This window comes from Salmo trutta, chromosome 19, assembly GCF_901001165.1.
Source record: "Salmo trutta chromosome 19, fSalTru1.1, whole genome shotgun sequence".
Classification (NCBI taxonomy): Eukaryota; Metazoa; Chordata; class Actinopteri; order Salmoniformes; family Salmonidae; genus Salmo; species Salmo trutta.
This window is the reverse complement of record NC_042975.1, coordinates 50,954,867-50,976,489: the sequence shown is the minus strand read 5'-3', so window position 1 is coordinate 50,976,489 and position 21,623 is coordinate 50,954,867. Positions and strand designations below refer to the sequence as shown.

The window sequence follows — 21,623 nt, the reverse complement described above, 5'->3', positions numbered from 1 at the left end:
GTGTGCAAAGCTGTCATCAAGGCAAAGGGTGGCTATTTGAAGAATCTAAAATATACTTTGAGTTGTTTAACACTTTTGTGGTTACTACATGATTCCATATGTGTTATTTCATAGTTTTGATGTCTTCACTATTATTCTACAATGTAGAAAATGTAAAAAACAAAACAAAGAACAACCCTTGAATGAGTAGACTTTTGACCGGTAGTGTATTTAAAATCATGTTCTCAGGACATTTAAGAAAACTTTTCATAAAAACAAAAGAAAACATTAATGACGTTCAAAGAATGTTCTAAGAACGTTATTTAAAAACATATACATTCCGTTCTCGGCATCAACAAAACTCTCTCTATCCTCTATCTTGTTAAGTGTGTTCAAGAGTTTTGGCCGCTCCCACTAATTGGTCTTAATGGGTGCTTATTTCCTTTTGAAATGGGGTCTGTTTGAATAGATTATCAGCTTTGTATTAGTTAAAAAACAAGGCACATTAGCTCCATACTGCATGATTAATGCCTAAGGAAATTAGTTTCCATGTGTCCTATTTCAAAACAGTTCAACTAAGCTAGCAATGTTGTTGAAACATGTTCTCAAAATGTTATTTATCTACCTTCATATATTCTATAATTTCTGTTCTGAGAATGTTAATACAATCTCCCAGGAAAACTTTCAGGGAAGCATAGTAAAATGTTCTCAGAACCTCCCTGCAGCCTACAAATAAATTAACGTTCCCAGAACAGGCAGAATTTTGACTTCCGTTCTCAGAACGTTTTATCCGTCAGGTAACTCATGGCGTCATTCCCAGAACCAATGGGAAACCAAAAACGTATGTTCCCACAACTTCCAAGGAGCCAAATGTGCTAGCTGGGCTGCCATGTCACCTTTCTCTTCCTCTCACTGCCTGGAAAATCTCCTCCTTCCCCTAACGCAGCATGTTGACCATGTTGTTCCAGCATGGTCGGAATCTCCTGTATGTAGGAGTATCATGTCCTTGTTTTCTGCCATCTCAGGACCGCCCAAGATTTTAATATTATCTCTGTTATCCAAATGATCAATTTTTGCATTTCCTTCTGGATTTCTTCTATCCGGTCTTTCACTGTGATGGCGTCATTTTCCAATGTTGCTATACGGTCCTTTGCGTCGCCAACGTGGTTGCTCAGTGTATACATTTTCCCCATCTTGGTCTTAATTTCTGATGATTCTTATTTTGCAGGGACACACAAATTGCTCTGATTTCTGAGGCAAGAATGCTCAGTGTGGGCTCGCCAGTGGCAGTATCTGGCTTGGCTGGCCTATCTGGCCTGTGAGAAGCGTTCATTTTCTTGCTAAACTTGGGGGGTTGTGTCAGCAGTGAATCCTTTGCGCACTTTGATTTACGGCTATCCCGGATACATTTATTTTTTGTTGTAACAAAGCTGCCTCTCACTTGCATGAGAATAATTATGCTCCAAAATTGCTAAATATCATTGTCAAAATCAATTTAGTGTCGAGTTCCCCGGAGGTCCTCAACTACACAGCCACCCTCGTCGAGCGCACATGTGCCCTCCCTCTTTCTCAACCTCTACTCTCTCTTTCTGTAAGTGAGCTTTGAAAGTAATCCCTGTCCATCAAAAGGCTAAGGGAGAGTCACATAACACATGACCAATTAACCAAATTGCCATTTGAAGTGAAAAATTAGACATTGAGAGACTTATTGAACTGACCGTGTGTTATATTGATTTTCTGTTGCCTTTAGCTGCAGGCTGTCCCCTTCAATGAAGTGGTGTGTTTACTAAAGGTCTGGCAGTGGACCAATGACATCACACTCTCTAGACAACAGTTTGGTGATATAGAACATTTTTCAAACCATCTGTGAAAATCACTTAACCCCCAATTTACTGTTGACTTTTCACTAAATAGCCAGGTGTATTGCAAAGAGCATGAGCAGTGGGTTGTGGGACTAGTGAAGAGGTGTGTGTTAACCCTTACTAATGATTTACCTCCAGCAGCATCTGTTGAATGGTTCATTCCCCTCTCTTCCTGCTGTTCATAGTAAAGCCTAAACTCCAACAGAGCTCATAACAGCCACTGAATGTTGTTAGAGCTGACCATCATCAATAAAGATAAACATGACAGATCATTTTAACCTCTACGGGCTAGGGGGCAGTATTGAGAATTTTGGAAAAAAATATGTGCGCATTTTTAACTGCCTCCTACACCAACTCAGAAGCTAGAATATGCATATTATTGTTTAGGTTTGGATAGAAAACACTCTGAATTTTCTAAAACAGTTTGAATGGTGTCTGTAAGTATAACAAAACTCATATTGCAGGCAAAAACCTGTGAAAAATAGATTTAAAAAAATGAGAATTTTGTGACTGTACTATTTAGTGTCATTGTTTTAAAGATACCACAGTGAGAAAGGATTCAGTTCGCAACTCCTACGGCTTCCACTAGATGTCAACGATCTTTAGAAAGTTGTTGGAAGCATCTGTCATGAATACAGACCGAATTAGAAAGCTTACAAGTTGACACGTCATCACTTCATTTTTTGCGCCTGCGCATGAATCTGAGAAGAGTGTCTTTGTCATTATCGTTTATTCTAGACACTTGATAGGTTGTGTGAAAATATTACCGATGTTTACTGATGTTTCACGTTAAAAATGGACCAAAAGATTAATGCTAAACAACGTTTGACATGTTTAAACAAACGTAAATAGATTATTTACTAGGTTTTCTTTAGCTTTTCGACGTGACTTTACACTGCCCACCTCATTTTGTGGGAGCCTACTGAACGCTAACTATTTGGACATAAATTATGAACTTTGTCAAAAGAAACCACATTTGTTCTGGACCTGGGATCTCTGGCAGCGCCTTCTGATGGAGATAATCAAAGGTAAGGGGATATTTAGAATGTTATTATCGATATTAGATGATGCTAATGCTAACGGTATAGCTTAGCTTAGCTTAGCATATAGCTTATTGTTGTTAGCATAGTACCCAGTTTATGCAAAATGTGATTTCCCAGTAAAGTTATTTTGAGATCTGGCCATTCGGTAGCAATTACGAGATGATAATATATTATTCTTTGAATGACAATATTATAATTTACCAATGTTTTCGAATAGTAATTCCGTGATTTGTAATGCTGGATTCACTGGGTGCATTCGAGCCGAAAAAAATTCTGAATTTCACCGCGACTGTAAATGCTGTTTTTGGATATAAATATGAACTTGATGGAACTAAAAATGCATGTATTGTATAACATAATGTCCTATGAGTGTCATCTGATGCAGATTGTCAAAGGTAAGTGCATAATTCTAGCTAGTTTTCTGTCTGTTGATGCCCTTCTTTGAATTGGCTAAACATTACACGCAGCTATTGTCAATGTACTCTCCTCACATAACCTAACTTTATGCATTCTCCGTAATGCCTCTGAAAATCGGACAGCGTGGTTAGATTTAGGAGATATATCTTTCAAATGGAGGAAAATAGTTGATTATTTGATTATTTGAAATGATTACTCTTGCAGTTTTGAATTCCCCGCCATGGTCACATGACAATGAATCCCAATACCGGGATTAGATCCTGCCCCCTGGCCTCAACAGGTCATTTTAACCAGGGTTAACCAAGCATATGAATCACCATAATCACCAAAATTGGTGTTAGTTTTAAGAACGAGTAATAGGCTGATGCCAAGTGATTCAATTCGGATACAGTGGCGCAACAGTGGAACTACAGCTTCTCCACTGCTGAACGTTTTATTTGTTAATTAAGACTTCAAAGTAACAATATTTATTTACAATGTATTTACAAAACCAAGTCAAATTAGACATAGTGTTTCATACAAAAGGTGTGAATATGTTATTATAATAGAATAAACATAATACACAAAAACATACATCATTCATATTTGACAGATGTACATGGTTAGGGACTTCAATAGTCCCTGTTTATAGATATACTGTAAATAGACATGATAACAGTTCAAGATTATTGCAAGTTACCAGTAAAGGTTTATATATTTAAGGCAACACTAAGCCAACACGGGGGTACATAACATATTAATTAAATACAGGATATAAAATACTCACAATAACAAAGTAACATCAAAAGTAGAGTAATTTCTCTTTACCACAGGTTGTGCCATTACTTCAGTTACGATGAAGAGTTATAGTATAGGGACTGGAACACGACAGACTAGAGGGGGAATAGAGGAGCAACCAAACAAAACATGGAAAATAGAAAAGAGAGATGGAAACACATGTTGTTGCTCTTGCTGTCAATGACAACCAAGTATGTAGACTCCACTCTTTGAAGTGCTCTGCAGAACAATGGAGTGTCTCATTACATGCGCTGTGTATTGCTTTCTACTGCAGCATCAAATACAGCACAAGGTGGTCCGCTCTTTTACTTTTCACTTATGACAGAGTGCATAGCTAGCCTACAGACTCTGTCCCCCTGATATTCTCCCTTGCTCTGAGTCTCAACTGTTTGGTGATGACAAGTGTTGTTTCAAGTTGTCATCATGGCTGTCCTGCCTTGATGCCATCAGTACGGGTATTGCTTCTGTCTCTTCCCAGCGAAGCAGGCCATCCAGGTACATAACATCATGGCTGCTGCTGCCCCTGCTCCTGTGCAGTAGAACGCCCAGCCAATCTCACAAGAACCTGGAGACAGACAGACAGACAGACAGACAGACAGACAGACAGACAGACAGACAGACAGACAGACAGACAGACAGACAGACAGACAGACAGACAGACAGACAGACAGACAGACAGACAGACAGACAGAATACAAACAGTGAATTAGAATCAGAGCTAACATAGCATAATATGAGCTGAGACCAAATTGAATGACTTGCTAATTATCAATGTGTGACTTGAATATGATGATGTTGTGTGGATGTGACTGTGTGTAGATGTTTGACCCGTACCAAGCACAAACTGGTTGGATCTGTTGCTGCATGTCTGTCGGACTTCCTCACTGTCCCAACCTAGAGGGTAGAGTGCACACCCCGACCCAATCAGCAACGCTGTGCAGAGAGAGAGAGAGAGAGAGAGAGAGAGAGAGAGAATGTGCTAAGCTATGTCATAACAAACCCATCATACAGTGAATAGTGCAGCTTGCATTATTCAAAACCACTTAAGTTAAAAAGCTAACACGTTCCACTATGTCACATGATTTCCTGAGATGGTACTTTCATCAAGAGCCTACGAACACTTCCCAACATATTTATGTGGGCAGTGAAGGCAAAACTTTTACTCCAGCATTGTGGATTTGAGATCAAATGTGTTATATCAGGAACCAGTACAGAATGTAACCTTTTAGTTGAGGGTATTTTCATACATATCTGTTTTACCATTTACAAATGAATGCATTTTATTTATCTAGTCCCCCCATTTGAAAGTGTCATAAGAATTTGGACTAATTCACTTATAGTATTACATTTAGCATATGGTCCCATATTCTAAGCACGCAATGACTACATCAAGCTTGTGACTCGACAAACTTGTTGAATGCATTTGCAGTTTATTTTGGTTGTTTCAGATTATGTTTGCCCAACAGCAATGAATGGTAAATAATGTAGTGTCTAAGGCACTGCATCGCAGTGTTATGGCGTCACTACAGCCTGGGGGTTGTGTCACAACTGGTCGTGACTGCGTCTACCATTGGACGGCGCACAATTAGGCCAGCGTCCGAGTTAGGGGAGGGTTTGACAGGGGGGGCTTTGCTTGGCTCATCGCGCTCTAGCGACTCGAGGGGGTTTGCTTTGCTCATCGCTCTCTAGCGACTCCTTGTGGTAGGCCAGTTGCCTGCAAGCTGACTTCGGTTGTCAGTTGAACGGTGTTTCCTCTGACATATTGGTGCAGCTGGCTTCCGGGGTTAAGCGAGCTGGTGTTAAGAAGCAGTGTGGCTTGGCAGGTCATGTTTCAGAGGACGCATGACTCGACTTTTGCCTCTCTCGAGCTTGATTGGGGAGTTGCAGCGATGAGACAAGATCATAATTGGATATTACAAAATTGTGGAGAAAAAGGGCGTAAAAAAATTATGTAGTGTCATTTTGGAATTTAGTATAGACGCAACGATGTGTTTTGATTGGCCAATGCATCTTAACTAAAGTGAGTTTTTCCCCTTCCTCTTTTTCTGTCAATACCCATATTCTTGAACAAAATTTGACACCTCAGCTGAGAACTTCATTCCCTAAATGGTCAGCCGATGGTGCCACGTCTGTTTGCTAGTTTTCTTTCAAAAAGGGGGGTCGAAATATTAGCATTATGCCATAAGCGAGACCTCAGGAGACATTTAAGAAATGACACTCGAATCACAGGAAAGGATAAAATATCAGAAGTGCCTTCCGTTTGAATATCCGAGAAAGTTGTTGTTGATGTAATTAAAAAAAAAATCTCTGCTGTCTTTTCCATATTTTTATTTTTTTTAAAAAAGCTTAATTTCATGGGGAAAGGCAAATGCTAACAGCTAATAATTATATTTTGTTGGAGGAGAAACAGAAAAGATAGACACAATTAGGTTTATAGATCATACAGTCTCAGTTAATGTGAGAATGTAGAATGTCTTGATTGGAAATCTATTTAGTCTATGTTGAGGAATGTGACGTTGTTCTCTTGTCTAGACTAATTGGCACCGTTAGCAACCAGTAGCTAGCAGCATAAGTTATTAGCTAACTAGCTAACTACATAACGTTATATTCTGACATCATTGACGCTAAATATATTTTGTTAAATTGTTAGCAATATTCACAATTGAATTAAAATCAGAATGCTTTAATTGAATATGTTTCTGTTAGCTTATGTTGTAGCTAGGTAGCTAGCTAGCTAACTGTTGTTAGCTAGAAGGCTCCAGAGTTGAATGTCCCTTCCCAGCGACCAACAACTAGCTAGTAACATTATAGCTATAGCTACCTCTCCGCCCGGTGATGGCCACAGAGGAGGAATGCCCCTGCTGTCAGGAGTGTGTACAAGGGCAGGGACTGCTAACAGAAATTGAGGAGCGTGCATGCCTCCTCGCCCACCCCAGCATTGCACCCCACACTGACAGAGTATACTTTCCACCTTCCACATGCTGAAGAGGAACTGTAGTAAGTAGCCCAGACCAGAGGGAGCGGGAGGACAGATGTCCATGAGGTTTGTTATTTCATTACTTTTTTGACGTAACTTGTAACGCCCTGATCTGTTTCACCTGTCTTTGTGATTGTCTCCACCCCCTCCAGGTGTCGCCCATCTTCCCCGTTATCCCCTGTGTATTTATTCCTGTGTTCTCTGTTTGTCTGTTGCCAGTTCATTTTGTTCCTCAAACCTACCAGCGTTGTTCTCCTTGATCCTGCCTTGTCTATTTTCCTGTTTTTCTATTTTTCCCGGTTTTGTCCTTTCTGCCTGCCCTAACCCTGAGCCTGCCTGCTGTCCTGTACCTTTGCCCTCTACTCTGGATTACCGACCCATACCTGCCCTGACCCTGCCTGCCATCCTGTACCTTTGCCTGCCTGTGTTCGAATTAATACACTTTTGTTACTTTGACATTGTCTGCACCTGGGTCTTACCTTCAAACGTGATAGTAACTAGCTGGCAGTAGCCAGCTAACTAGCCACAGTAGCCAGCTAGACTGGTTCTACCTAGCTAGCTGACTTGCGTCACCAGGTCACGTTAACGTTACATTAATTCATTTCCATACGAATAGCTAGCTACATTGTGAAAAAGTAATGAAACAATTTAGCTACTTACCAAACACACTTTCCCATACTGATGTACTCATACCTTTCTGAAAAGCCCATGGCTTTGTATAAAGACATGTTCATTCAACGTTTTGTGTGGAGGATGTAGCATAACTGGAAGGAATGTCACTTTTTATTTTCACCCATTCAAACCTACCCATTCATTTTAGAAAATCCCCCAGCCCCACATATTACAATTATCAATGGCAATGATGGTATCGGGAGAGACAGTACCTGTTACCAGGTGAGGAACATGAATGTCTTGCTATCTATGGTGCCTGACAGATATTTGGTTAGTTCTTTGTAGACAATTCTGCCTGCCTACTGGTGCCTGGAGTGGGTCATGCGAGGATAGCGGCTGGGGCCAGACAACCAAGTGGTGCTGTGGCATGTGTTGTCAGTTCCACCAGGAGCAAATTCCCCTCTCCTGGTGGGCACTACGTGGGGTTCCTGGAGGTTGAGGAGTCGCAAGATATATAATATATTAAATGTTTAATTAAACAAAAGTATAAAAACAGGCCAACTGCACGTCCTTGTCATTATTCGATTCATAACTTTGGTGAGGGGTTTGAAACAGTGGAACAGGTTTAGAGGGTAAATAAATCAGGCCACAAAAGTAAAATGCATGCTTTATTCAGATACACAGTTGTCTCCAACTACAGACTCGTGCTGTGAACTTCAGGTAGCCACTATTCATGGAGGGCAGGGTAGCCCTAACCCTACTGAGAAGACTGGTGGTACCTGCAGGGAAGAAAATACAGACAGAGAAAAGTCAGGTAGTAATAAGTCTTACCAGGTACCATTGGTCTCTAAAAATCCATTCTCTCCTACATCCACATCTCTGTGACTGGGAAATGAATACCATGGCACAATATGTAAGGTCAGGGTTAAGTTTAAAATAAGGGTAATGGTAAGGGTTAAGGTTAAGGTTAGTGCTAGGGTTAAGTTTAGGGTTAGGATAAGGGTTACGGCTAGAGCTAAGGTTAGTAGGTAGAAATGTTACTGATGGTCTGTAGCAGGGTTGGACCAGTTCACTATTATTCGAGTCACAAGCAAGTCTCAAGTCACAAGCTCCGAGTCTCAAGTTGAGTCCCAAGTAGAATGGGTTGAGTCAAGTCCAAGTCGTGCATTCTAAGGGCAAGTCAAGTCAAGACAAGTTTTTCAAGTCAAGTCTCAAGTCAAGTAAAAACAAAATATAATGAAAAAAAATGTAACACGAGGAATGAATACACAATGAGCAATGATAGCTTGACTATATACATTGGGTACCAGTATCAAGTCGATGTGCAGGGGTACAAGGGAATTGAGGTAGATATGTACATATAGTAGTGCAATGACTTCGACTACAAATCATTGTCTATTTATTGATGCTACCAGACAGCCCTTTACATTATTTTGGCTACAACACATTTTGATGATGTAATTGTCAGCAGAAGGCAAGGCATGTTGACGTGCTCTGTGTAGATTTACACTGAGTCTACAAGACATTAAGAACACCTGCTCTTTCCATGACATAGACTGACCAGGTGTCAGCTATGATCCCTTTTTGATGTCACTTGTTAAATCCACTTCAAATCAGTGTAGATGAATGGGAGGAGACATGTTAAAGAACGATTTTTAAGCCTTGAGACATGGACTGTGTAAGTGTGTCATTCAGGGTGAATGGGTAAGACAAGATATTTAATGGGGTATTGTAGTAGGTGCCAGTCGCACCTGTTTGTGTCAAGAACTGCAACACTGCTGGGTTTTTCACGCTTAACAGTTTCACGTGTGTATCAAGAATGGTCCACCAGGACCTGAAACAAGGATATGCATATTATTGATACCTTTTTAAAGGAAACACTTAAGTTTGTGGAAATGTGAAATTAATGTACAATATAACCCATTAGATCTGGTAAAAGATAATACAAAGAAATAAACATGCGTTTTCTATTTTTTATCATCTTTGAAATGCATAATATACGGGATCAATATCATGCCAAATGTATTCGCAAATGTAAATCACTTTCCACAAATGTAAATCACCAATGCACAAATGTAAATCACTTTCCACAAATGTAAATCATTTTCAACAAATGTAAATCGCTATCCACAAATGCTGTTCACTATCCACAAACAAACACATTTTGATTTGTAAATCGAGGGCCTTAAGTAAAATGACTGCCATAAAGATATGCACATAGGAGAGATATGCACAAACATGACAGATATAGCAAACCTGCAACTCCATATTTGGAAGAGTTTAGGTCACTGGACTTTTGTCAGGGACTCAATGACAAGAAAAAGACAAGAAGTTCTCATACCTAGAAAAACGTTCTCATGGCAGAAATCGATTTGTAGTCGTAGAAAACAGTTATCACGCGTATAAAAAAGTTAGCACGTATAGAAAGCGATTTGTAGTCTATAAAAAAAGTTGATCCTATTGATGCTGTTGACCAGGATCACTCGTTGGTGCGGAAACAAGGGGGTGAGTGTAACCGGTGTGAAATGGCTAGTTAGTTAGCGGTGTGCGCTAATAGCGTTTCAATGAAGTAGGTGTTTCCTTTGCTCTGCAAGGGCTGCGGAATGTTGTTGAGCAATGGGTAACGATGCTTTGAGGGTGACTTGTCGATGTGTGTAGAGGGTCCCTGGTTCAAGCACAGGATGGGGCGAGGAGAGGGACTGAAGCAATACTGTTACAAAGTCTGATCCCATATCCTACACCTCCCCTCTCCCTTTTACATGCCTCTCCTGGGGAAATGGTTAGAGGCCTCAGGAATACTTATGTCTCCTTAATGCTCATCGTCTGTGCAACATGAGACAGCAGATGGATTATAATCACTTACAATGTATGACATGTGCTATCACACTGGCCAGCTAATTGAACTATTTGGGTGATGAATGGGTGTACACCGCAATAATGTGGTGAACACGTAACAAACAAAACAAGAAAACGATCGAACGAACAGTATTGCAGGCTAACACACAGCAGTGCAACAACAACTTCCCACAAAGGGACAGGTGAAACAGGGCTACCTAAGTATGACTCTCAATCAGCAACAACAATGTACAGCTGTTCCTGATTGAGAGCCATATCAGGCCAACACAAAGAAATACACAACATAGACAGATCCTAGAAATACAAAACATAGAACATAACTAAAAACCCCGGAATACTCTAAACCAACACCCCTCTACATAAACACATATACTAACAAACCCCGAACCACATAAAACAAACACCCCCTGCCACGTCCTGACCAAACTACAATAACAAATAACCCCTTAACTGGTCAGGACGTGACACAGTGAAACCGAATGCAACCATTAAACATTACAAGTATATATAAAACAACAAACCGTGACGCTGGAGGAACAAAAACCTCACGAAGAACAATCACCCACAAACACCTGTGGGACAAACCTAACTTAAATAGGACCTCCAATTAGAGACAACGACAACCTGCTGCCTCTAATTGGAGTTCATGCCAAACACCACCAACATAGAAATGCAAACCTAGAACCAAAACATAGACATACAAAACCCAGACAAACACCCCCTGACCTATTCTACCATAGAAAATAACACTCACTATGGTCAGGACGTGACAATATTATGGTTACAATAATATAATTTATGCAGCCTTGAAAGGCAGGCATCAAAATGGCCGAACGAGAGGCTGCCAGCAGTTTATAGAAATCGCTTTCTATGGGTACAAACCTTTTTTCTATGACTACAAATCGCTTTCTACCGTGAGAACTTGTTTTCTATGTGTGAGAACTTCTTGTCTACGTGTGAGAACTTCTTGTCTTTTTCTTGTCGTTAAATCCCTGCCAAAAGTGCGGTGACCTAAGCGCTTCCAAACATAAAGTTGCAGGTTTGCCATATCTGTCATGTTTGCGCATATCTCTCCTATGTGCAAATCTTTATGGCAGTCATTTTACTTAAGGCCCTCGATTTACAAATACAAATCATAAGGTGTTTGCTTGTAGATAGTGAATTGCACAGGGCGGCAGGTAGCCTAGTGGTTAGAGCGTTGGACTAGTAACCAACTAGTGCCTATTTTTAATGTTAGCTAGTTAGACACGAATAAAGTGACACTTATGCCTCGATCACACCTACAGCGTCACTGCTCAAAATCATATGCAGCATAATCTGGCTATGTTTTAGGGACTCCTGAGAAAACCAGCAAACCAGGCTGTCGTCTCGGGAAACAGAGGATGTAAAGAATCTAGCTAGCCAAAGCATTTACTGCAAATAGAATGTACCATTGTGTAAGCTTACCGTGCCATGCAATGCAACTGAAGTAACATAGCTAGCTAACTATTTACTTGTTATTGTGTAGTGGAGGATACAAATAACTGTATGCCTATGCATGTGTAGCTAGCTACAGTATGCATGTGTAGCTAGCTACAGCTATCATAGTTGTTGTATCAACTTCCATTGTGTCCTCCTCCCAGAGTGCTAAGAACCTTGGCGTGACCCTGGACAACACCTTGTCGTTCTCTACTAACATCAGGGCGGTGACCCGATCCTGTAGGTTCATGCTCTACAACATTCGCAGAGTACGACCCTGCCTCACACAGGAAGCGGCGCAGGTCCTAATCCAGGCACTTGTCATCTCCCGTCTGGATTACTGCAACTCGCTGTTGGCTGGGCTCCCTGCCTGTGCCATTAAACCCCTACAACTCATCCAGAACGCCGCAGCCCGTCTGGTGTTCAACCTTCCCAAGTTCTCTCACGTCACCCCGCTCCTCCGCTCTCTCCACTGGCTTCCTGTTGAAGCTCGCATCCGCTACAAGACCATGGGGCTTGCCTACGGAGCTGTGAGGGGAACGGTACCTCCGTACCTTCAGGCTCTGATCAGGCCCTACACCCAAACAAGGGCACTGCGTTCATCCACCTCTGGCCTGCTCGCCTCCCTACCTCTGAGGAAGCACAGTTCCCGCTAAGCCCAGTCAAAACTGTTCGCTGCTCTGGCACCCCAATGGTGGAACAAGCTCCCTCACGACGCCAGGACAGCGGAGTCAATCACCACCTTCCGGAGACACCTGAAACCCCACCTCTTTAAGGAATACCTAGGATAGGATAAAGTAATCCTTCTAACCCCCCCCCCCCCCCACTTAAAATATATAGATGTACTATTGTAAAGTGGTTGTTCCACTGGATATCATAAGGTGAATCCACCAATTTGTAAGTCGCTCTGGATAAGAGAGTCTGCTAAATTACTTAAATGTAACTTCAAGTCTGAATGGCATTATTGAAGCCTATGGATTGAGTAGAATATAATAACTTGATTGTGCCAAGGAAGCAAGTTCTATATACATGTACTGTAGTTATTACCACACATGAGATCCCCACATTGTAGCCTGTACATTGAATACATTCACTGATCATGTACTCTTCCTTGGCAAATAAAGGTGTGGTTCAGGTATGAATCTCTGTGAGACATTCTTTTTCAGTCATATCCAACAGCAGGTGTATCAAACTCCATTCATTTCAATGATGCTGTAACTATGCAGTAGACTTGAAACATGATTTAAGTAAAGGCTGATTTGTAATTCATATATACAGAAACAAAACTATGCATATCTAACTCCCTTCATCTGAATTAATCTGAGGACACTGGATAGTATTTCAATGAGATACTTCATTTCAACCAGTGGAGAATGCGAAACTCTTTATTGAAAGAAGTTAATTATCCAGGTGTTATATATAATACATGCATTCTACTTATGATAATTGTAATATTATAAATACAAGTTCAATCTGTACTTCAATGCACATATGGTGTGCATTATAAAACGAGGAAGAAAGACGGTGTAGAAGACAGAAAGGGAAAGAGGTAAGAACAGAGGCAGACAGCATATGATTAATGAATTACAGTGCTACCTAAATATTCTCTCAGTTCATCACAATTACAGTGTCTCTAGCGGTGTCTCCTAACCAGCCTTGGGCCCCCAGTTGGCCCGAAGGTTATCTTAAGAGCGGGTGAGGTGGCGATGACGGGACTGGCTTCCTCTCTCACATCAAAACATACCTGCAGACAAGAGACAGATGAATAGAGAGAGGGCACGATTAAGCCTTGTTTTTATTCTAACACGGTCAGTCATCATAATCATCAGGAGGTGAAACGCAAAACTGACCTTGGAACATTAACTTTGGGACTACTACATCTCTATTTCAAGGTAAAGCATCTCTTTAATAATACTTCCTGTTGACCTGACCTCTCACTTATGATCATGCTGTGCCCTTTGTGTCAGCCAGTTCAGATGCGGGAGGGGTTCACCAACACAGCTGATATAACCTAGAGGATTTAGGGAGAAGGGGGAGAGGGATGAAGTGAAGGAGAGAGACTGTTATTGTGTGTGTGTGTGTGTGTGTGTGTGTGTGTGTGTGTGTGTGTGCGTGGTCTCACCTGGTGTCCACACTAAGTGGCTACAGAGTACTTTATGCTGAAAAACAGACACATGAGGACAAACAATAGAAGATAATGTCATTATTAGACATAAATACCACTTTAAGCTTGGTGATGACTTGATCATTTGAATCAGCTGTGTAGTGTTAAGGCAAAAACCAAAATGTGCCAGATGTTTGGAGCATTCCGATATGCCACAGCTGGTGAGGCGTCAGGTTCGCCTCTGTACTTAAAGGGTGATTATTCCAACTCTCTGTGAAATGCTGCAGATCTGCCCGCAGACGAGGTAGGAACACATATCCCACACATAAGAGGTGGATAGAATTCGACAGGTCAAGGTATCCTTCTTCCTCTAAACTATGCATGTGAGACAGGTACCATGTACAACAAGACAGGCAGAGAGGAAGAGAGAAAAAGTACACAGAACAGTTTAATTACCTCTGGTTATGGACACTTTTGCCAGCAATAAAGCTTCCATGGCCTGTTCCTCGGACAGTGAACGTTTGGAAAAATCTACATTTTCGACTCCTTTATCAGCTCGGCACTCTGAAAGTAAAGAAAATATCTTATTTTTTGTAGATATGAAAACAATAACTGAGATATGATGTTCAATCTAAAGCAGCAGATGCCATTTTCAGGATGCGTCAATACAGCACAGAAAGCTTAACACCAGACTGGTATTGTGGTTGTTCAATAGGTGATGGGAAATATGCAATATGTATACAAAATAATATACTTACCTGTTGTATCGTGAAAAAAAGCATTAGAATAAAAGTGAAATGTTTAACCTATTAACCTGCTTCATTATTTATGTATTACCAGTTGATGAAGAACAATTCCAATTTCATACATCATTGAAAATTTGTCTAGGAATAAGTAAGAATAAAAAAGTTAAAATAACTTCTTAGATTTGATGGAGACATTATACATCTTAATACCTTATCAATTTATGATTTGTATCAATGTGGATGAGAGACAGGGGTGCAGCATGGGGATGGGGCATCCTTGCCTTAATGGTGCTGACTTTCTGGTCTAACTCTTCATCTGACATATCAGAATAGCATTCCCTGACAGACATATTGTGTTCTTTCATCCTTCTGTAAAAAAAGCTAACCGTTACACTGTCATGAAATATGATTATCTATCGACTATAAAACAAATAGGACATGGCCTGCTTATGAGTTGCCATGAAAGAAAGTTTGATTAATTCAACTGAAAATGGTGAGAACAGGCATTCGTAGCTAAATGCTTTTGGTTAGTTTAATAATTGCATGATTTATCATTATACGGTATGTATGTAATATAGTACAATGTTATGAACTGACACTGAATGGTAGGAGCTAACTACTAGCTATGTAAAAGTTGGACAGAAGAACGCCCAGTGCTGCTTACCTGAGATGCCATCACCACACAGTCCTTCTTCGTAGGTGTCCGCTATGACTTCCTTTGTGTCGGAAAGAAAAGCTGAACAGTATTGGTTGTAGCCAAACTGACACTCAAAAAAATGGCCAAAATGGAGGACGGTAGATAGCGAGTTTTGTTTTCAAATACATTTTTTGTTCTGAAAATATTTTGGGGGAATAAAATGCATAAACTTTTGCTCTCTATTACAAAATATTTGACTGCAAAAAATGTTTTCACTTTGAAGCCTCGTTTTTGCTTTCAGAACAATTATTTGTGACTTGAAAATAAAAAAGTTTTGCTCTCGACAAAAATACATTAATTTGTTGCAAGTTGGAGAGGGGTGCTAATAGCGGAACAATAGACTATTCAACATTTACTAAAGAATAGCCGAGCTAGGTGTGAAAAAAACCCGTCCTATCATAGACCAGATTTTCCCTAACGACCATGGGGGAGTTAGAGCATTGATTATACTTTTGGGTCCCAATGCACTACTGTGTCTCTAACTGACAATGAATGGGCAATATAAACCACATAATCAACTGATAAATGTGCAGGACTTGAAATGAAACAAGCAGGGAGCAGGTTTCTAACCCTCAACCTTCTTGCCTGAAGTCCAGCGCGCTATCGACAGTGCACCAAAAGCATGCTCAAGCCGCAAAGTCAATAGAGCGCGTCCTCGCGGTAGCTTGCTACTCAATGTAATAAAGTAATGACTTTTCAAATACGTTACCTTACACGTTTATGTTGGCTGACAATTTGTTAGCTACGCTGTCGTTACGAACTACATAGCATATCATTACAGCAGTATGTACCGGTATGTTAGCTATCCACCTAACGTTAGTAGTTATACATCAAACTTGACAGGATATTAACTATAGACTATCTAACTACCCAACGTTTATTGACTTGATTATTACCGTCATTCTTAGCTTAGCTAAATGGTATAGTCGTTGTGAGTTCTCAATGGACATTCGGGTGCCTTCGTAAATTCGCTCTGGCTATCTACTCCGATTTCAGAGCACTTTCGTCAGTTTACCAGAGCGCAGAATAATACATTTAGGAGCGCTCAACACACGTTGAATATGGCCGGTGTCAATAAACGTAGGCAAAAAAGCATAATTAAATTGTTTCCAGCAGTACAGTTACAGTGACCAACGCTCTGGTTAACACGAAAACTGCCTAACCAGCTCTGCTAGGGTGAGTAAAATGGTCAGAGTGGTCTCATTTGTGTCTGGAAGTAGCTAGCAAGCTAGCTAATGTTAGCTTGGGTGCTTGACTGCCATTGTAAGGCCAGAATGCTCCTCGGCCTGAACGTCCGAGAGCGAAATGGTCTGAATTTACCCAGAGGGGGAATTGAACCCTGGTCTCCCATCCGGTCCGCACGACACAGGGATTCTTCAGCTAAATAGCCCAGTACTGTACTGCCGACCGTCATGTTGTACAGCACCATATTTTCAGTTTCATCCAGAAACTCGAGGTTTTTTCATTTTTCATGGAATAGAAATACCATAATATGAATCAAATGAATTAAGAAAGTATCAGTCAGTTTGGACACACCTACTCATTCCAGGATTTTTCTATATTTTTACTATTTTCTACATTGTAGAATAATAGTGAAGACATCACAACTATGAAATAACACATATGGAATCAGTTAAAAACTTCTTAGGAATAGGCATTCAGTCAACGGGGCAGTTGTAAATCATCCAGCGCCGTGTGTCACGATTGCAGATTTTAGAGAAACAACAAATGTCGGTACATAAGTGTCTTATATCAGCTGAAAGCATAAATTGTTGTTAATATAACTGCACTGTCCAATTCACAGTAGCCATGTCATGCTATTATTTGAGGAGAGCTCCTAACAACAAAACACTTTTTTCACCACGATAGGTTTGATAAATTCACCTCTGAAGGTGAAATGTGTACTTACATTCTGAAATCTTGCTCTGATTTATCATCCCAAGGGTCCCAGAGATAACATGAAGTGTTGTTTTGTTAGATAAAATCATTTTTCCTATCCTAAAAAGGTCCATATAGCATACACGATCGATTTTGTATTTTCACTCGTCTAATTTTCAAAGAAAGGAATCTGTGAAAATCTAACCTTAAATGTTGTTTCAACCAGTCAAATTACATTCGTATTTATTCCTCAGAGATGCTAGAATGTAACCAGACTTCACTATATCATTAGGAGTGTAGTATATCCTATAGGACACCAAATCTGGTCAGAGTGCGACGCCTTCATGGCGCGCCGATGATACGGGTGGTCTTCACTTTGATTGACATAACTTTGTCAAATAAGCACCAATCGGGGTCAAACAAAGCTGGCTAGATAGGCAATGAGCTGGGCTTTACCGGAGTATGCGGAACCCTGTATCTGTCACACAATTTTGCTGCTAACCTTGTGCGACTGCAAGCCTTTTCCTTTTGGACAAAAACTGCTTAAAATATGGAGAGTTATGAAGTTATGACAACTGGGTGTTTTGCAAATGTTGAACTTACAATATGGCTACTAATACTGGAAAAGCTAAAACAATTCCAAGTATACAGATTTGACGATATTCTTGCAGAAAAATGTAATGTAAATGTGTCATTCACGATTTGCCCAAATGTACCTGGGTGACTTCACACTAAATGTCATGTAGCTTGCTCATACTTCAAGTTATCAATCTGAAACTTTGCACATACACTGCTGCCCACTTGTGGACACCATCGGAATTACAACCAAAGTGATGGCTAGATTTGGGACCTTTCTGTTGCATTTCAAAGATGGTGGTTGAAAAAATACAAAAAAACAGTTGTTGTTTTTCTTTGTATTTTCTTCTACCAGATCTATTGTGCTATATTCTCCTACATTCAATTCACCTTTCCACAAACTTCAAAGTGTTTCCTTTGAAATGGTACCAAGAATATGCATATCCTTGCTTCAGGGCCTGAGCTACAGGCAGTTAGATTTGGGTATGTCATTTTAGGTGAAAATTGGATAAAAAGGGGGCTATCCCTAAGAATTAAGAACTAATTCTTATTTACAAGGACAGCCTACTCCTTCCTCTCCGTTGGGGGATTGAGCCCCTGTCTCCTGCATGCCTGCAATATGGAAGACTATCAAATGCTTCTCAAAGATGCCCTCTGGTGGTCAAACTAGCAATAACTTGCATTAACAAAAGAAATGGCTGACAAATAGATAACGTGCCACAGAATGCTGCAGCAGCCCGCAAGGTGTGCTGCAACTTTTAAAGGAGGAACCACTGTAGTGTGAAATACACACAGTGCCTTCAGAAAGTACACCCCTCGACCTTTTCAACATTTTGTTGTGTTACAAGGTGTGATTAAAACTTATTTAATTGTAATTTTTTGTCAACGATCTACACAAAAACATAGTTATGTCAAAGTGGAAGAGAAATTCTAACATATGTAAAACATTCATGAAAATAAAATACCTATAAGTATCTTATTTACATAAGTATTCAACCCCCTGAGTTAATACATGTTAGAATCACCTTTGGTAGCGATTACAGCTGCGAGTCTTTCTGGGTAAATCTCTTAGAGCTTTGCACACCTGGATTGTATAATATTTGTCAAAGTGGTTGTTGATCATTGCTAGACAGACATTTAAGTCTTGCCATAGATTTCAAAGCAAATTTAATTCATTCACAGTCTTGGTAAGCATCTCCAGTGTAGATTTGGCCTTGTGTTTTAGGTTATTGTACTGTTGAAAGGTGAAATCATCTGCCAGTGTCTAGTGGAAAGCAAACTGAAACAAGTTTTCCTCTAGGATTTTGCCTGTGCTTAGCTCCATTCCATTTCTTTTTTATCCTGGAAAACTACTCAGTCCTTAACAATTACAAGCATACCCATAACATGATGCAGCCATCCCTATGCTTGAAAATAGTGTGAGTTGTATTCAGTAATGTGTTGTATTAGGTTTTGCTCTAAACATAACAATTTGTATTCTGGACAAAATGTTAATTCTTTGCCACATTGTATCCAGCGTTACTTTAGTGCCTTTTTGCAAACCGGATGCATATTTTGGAATATTTTTGTTCTGTACAAGCTTCCTTCTTTTCACTCTCTCAATTAGGTTAGTATTGTAGAGTAACTACAATCTTGTTCATCCATCCTCAGTTTTCTCCTATCACAGTCGTTGAACTCTGTAACTGTCTTAAAGTCACCATTGGCCTCATGGTGAAATCCATGAGCGGTTTCCTTCCCCTCCGGCAACTGAGTTAGGAAGGACGCCTGTATCTTTGTAGTGACTGGATTTATAGATACACTATCCAAAATGTCATTAATAACTTCACCATGCTCAATGGGATATTCAATGTCTGTTTTTTTTATTTTTTAAACCATCTACAAATAGGTGTCCTTCGTTCACTGCTCGACTTTACAGATAATTGTGTGTGAGGTACAGAGATGAGGTAGTTATTCGAAAATCATAATATGAACTGTTATTGCACACAGAGTGAGTCCATGCACCTTATTATGTGACTTGTTACGCAAATTGTTACTCCTGAACGTATTTAGGCTTGCCATAACAAAGGGGTTGAATACTTATTGACTCAAGACATTTCAGCTTTTCATTTTTAAATAATTTGTTTTAAAAAAAATCCTAAAATATAATTCCACTATTTTGTGTGTAGGCCAGTGACAAAGACATCTCAATTTAATCCATTTTAAATTCAGGCTGTAACACAACAACATTTGGAAATAGGTCAAGGGATGTGGATACTTTCTGAAGGCACTGAACTGAAGGCACTGTGCATGATCCTGCCAGCTGTAGCTTATTGCTTTACCACATGAAAAGGTGTCAGGATTGTTTTTGTGAAATGCTATAGCTACTTCCTTTTCAAACTGTGTGAAAAGTTGGACACCACTGTATCTCACTTTATGTGCAGTAAATGTCCCTCTAACTGACTGTGTATTTTTTAACGGTGATGGTAGTAGCTAAACCCGACTGAAAGTGTTGATTTGAAGGTGTGATGTGAGTATGTGGGTGAGATGATAGTGGAGGTCCAAGCAACTGGAGCATGTGGCAGGAGGACTTGGGGCTGTGTCCCAAATAGCACCCTATTCCTTATATAGTGCACTACTTTTGATCAGGGCCCATAGTACTCTGGTTTAAAAGTATTGCACTCTATAGAGAATAGGGTGCCATTTGGGACGCACACAGACACTGTGGTCTGGGTTTATAACCTGGAGTCAAATACAGAAACACCACAGATAGTCTGCATGGTGATATGCTGTTTGTCTTTGACTGTCTGTCTGTTTCTTTCGGGAGGTTGTAAGAAGTTACAGATGAAAGCATGAATGCAGTGTCACCAGCAGTAGGCTATATCTAACAAAGTATATCGTTATGGGAATGGCAATTATTCTGAATATTCAGAAACCCTGACCTGAGAAGAAGAATTTATGTTTTGCTCTTATTGAAAAGCAAATTCATTGGGAGCTTAGGGAGAGGTATTTTATTCAAGAGCCCTCTGAAGAACTTTTCGAATATAACTCAGCCAGCTGACACAAGTAGAAACCACTCACATGCATAGATAGATACATTGCAATGTCTTGTATTCAAATCATCCTCTTAGTTTGCTGCCAGCCCAGGCCCACTATATCATCGTGTCTTCTCTAAGCCCCTATTGTCTGTATGCATCGAATCCTTTCTATAGACATTCCACACATGCCTAAGTGTCTCCCTCCATTTTTTATGAATACAACCCCAGAAAATCCAGTATGTGTCATTTTAGACTCTTTACAATCGAATCCCAAATCATTCAAGGCATTTTCATCTGGGTTAAAAGGCTTTGTGAAATGTCCACAGACTACTGACTGCAGTATATGAGAGCAGGAGAGAGTAGTAGGAGAGAAATGCCTGTCTGGGAATAAACCACACCCTGAACATGACCTATAGGTTATTATGCCCTGAGGGATGCCATAAAGGAACAAGGTGATACAATAGAGGTTGGGTCCGTCTGTGAACGTTATCAGATAATACAGATAACAAAACCAAAGTGGGAAAAACAAAGAGGGTGAAAAATAGAACAAAATAGAACAGATAACAATCACAGAATATTAAAAGCGACACTTCACTATTTTAATTAAACAATAATTTTCTTAGGACC

General features: G+C 40.1%; 1 protein-coding gene across 3 annotated transcripts in view; it reads right to left on the bottom strand.

Moving 5' to 3' along the window:
• Positions 1-3,679: 3,679 nt before the first annotated feature.
• The window catches only part of LOC115154942 (LHFPL tetraspan subfamily member 6 protein), a 60,899-nt gene continuing 42,955 nt past the window's right edge, over positions 3,680-21,623 (bottom strand). For 2 of the 3 annotated variants that reach the window (XM_029701663.1, XM_029701662.1), the window contains exons 3-4: positions 4,913-5,011; positions 3,680-4,643 (exon numbers count right to left, since the gene is read on the bottom strand). In XM_029701663.1, coding sequence (XP_029557523.1) covers positions 4,525-4,643; positions 4,913-5,011 — 218 coding nt within the window. In that variant the 3' untranslated portion in view covers positions 3,680-4,524. Of the gene's footprint in view, positions 4,644-4,912; positions 5,012-7,337; positions 8,447-21,623 lie in introns of those variants that run through there. The other variant, XM_029701664.1, reaches the window with a different exon arrangement.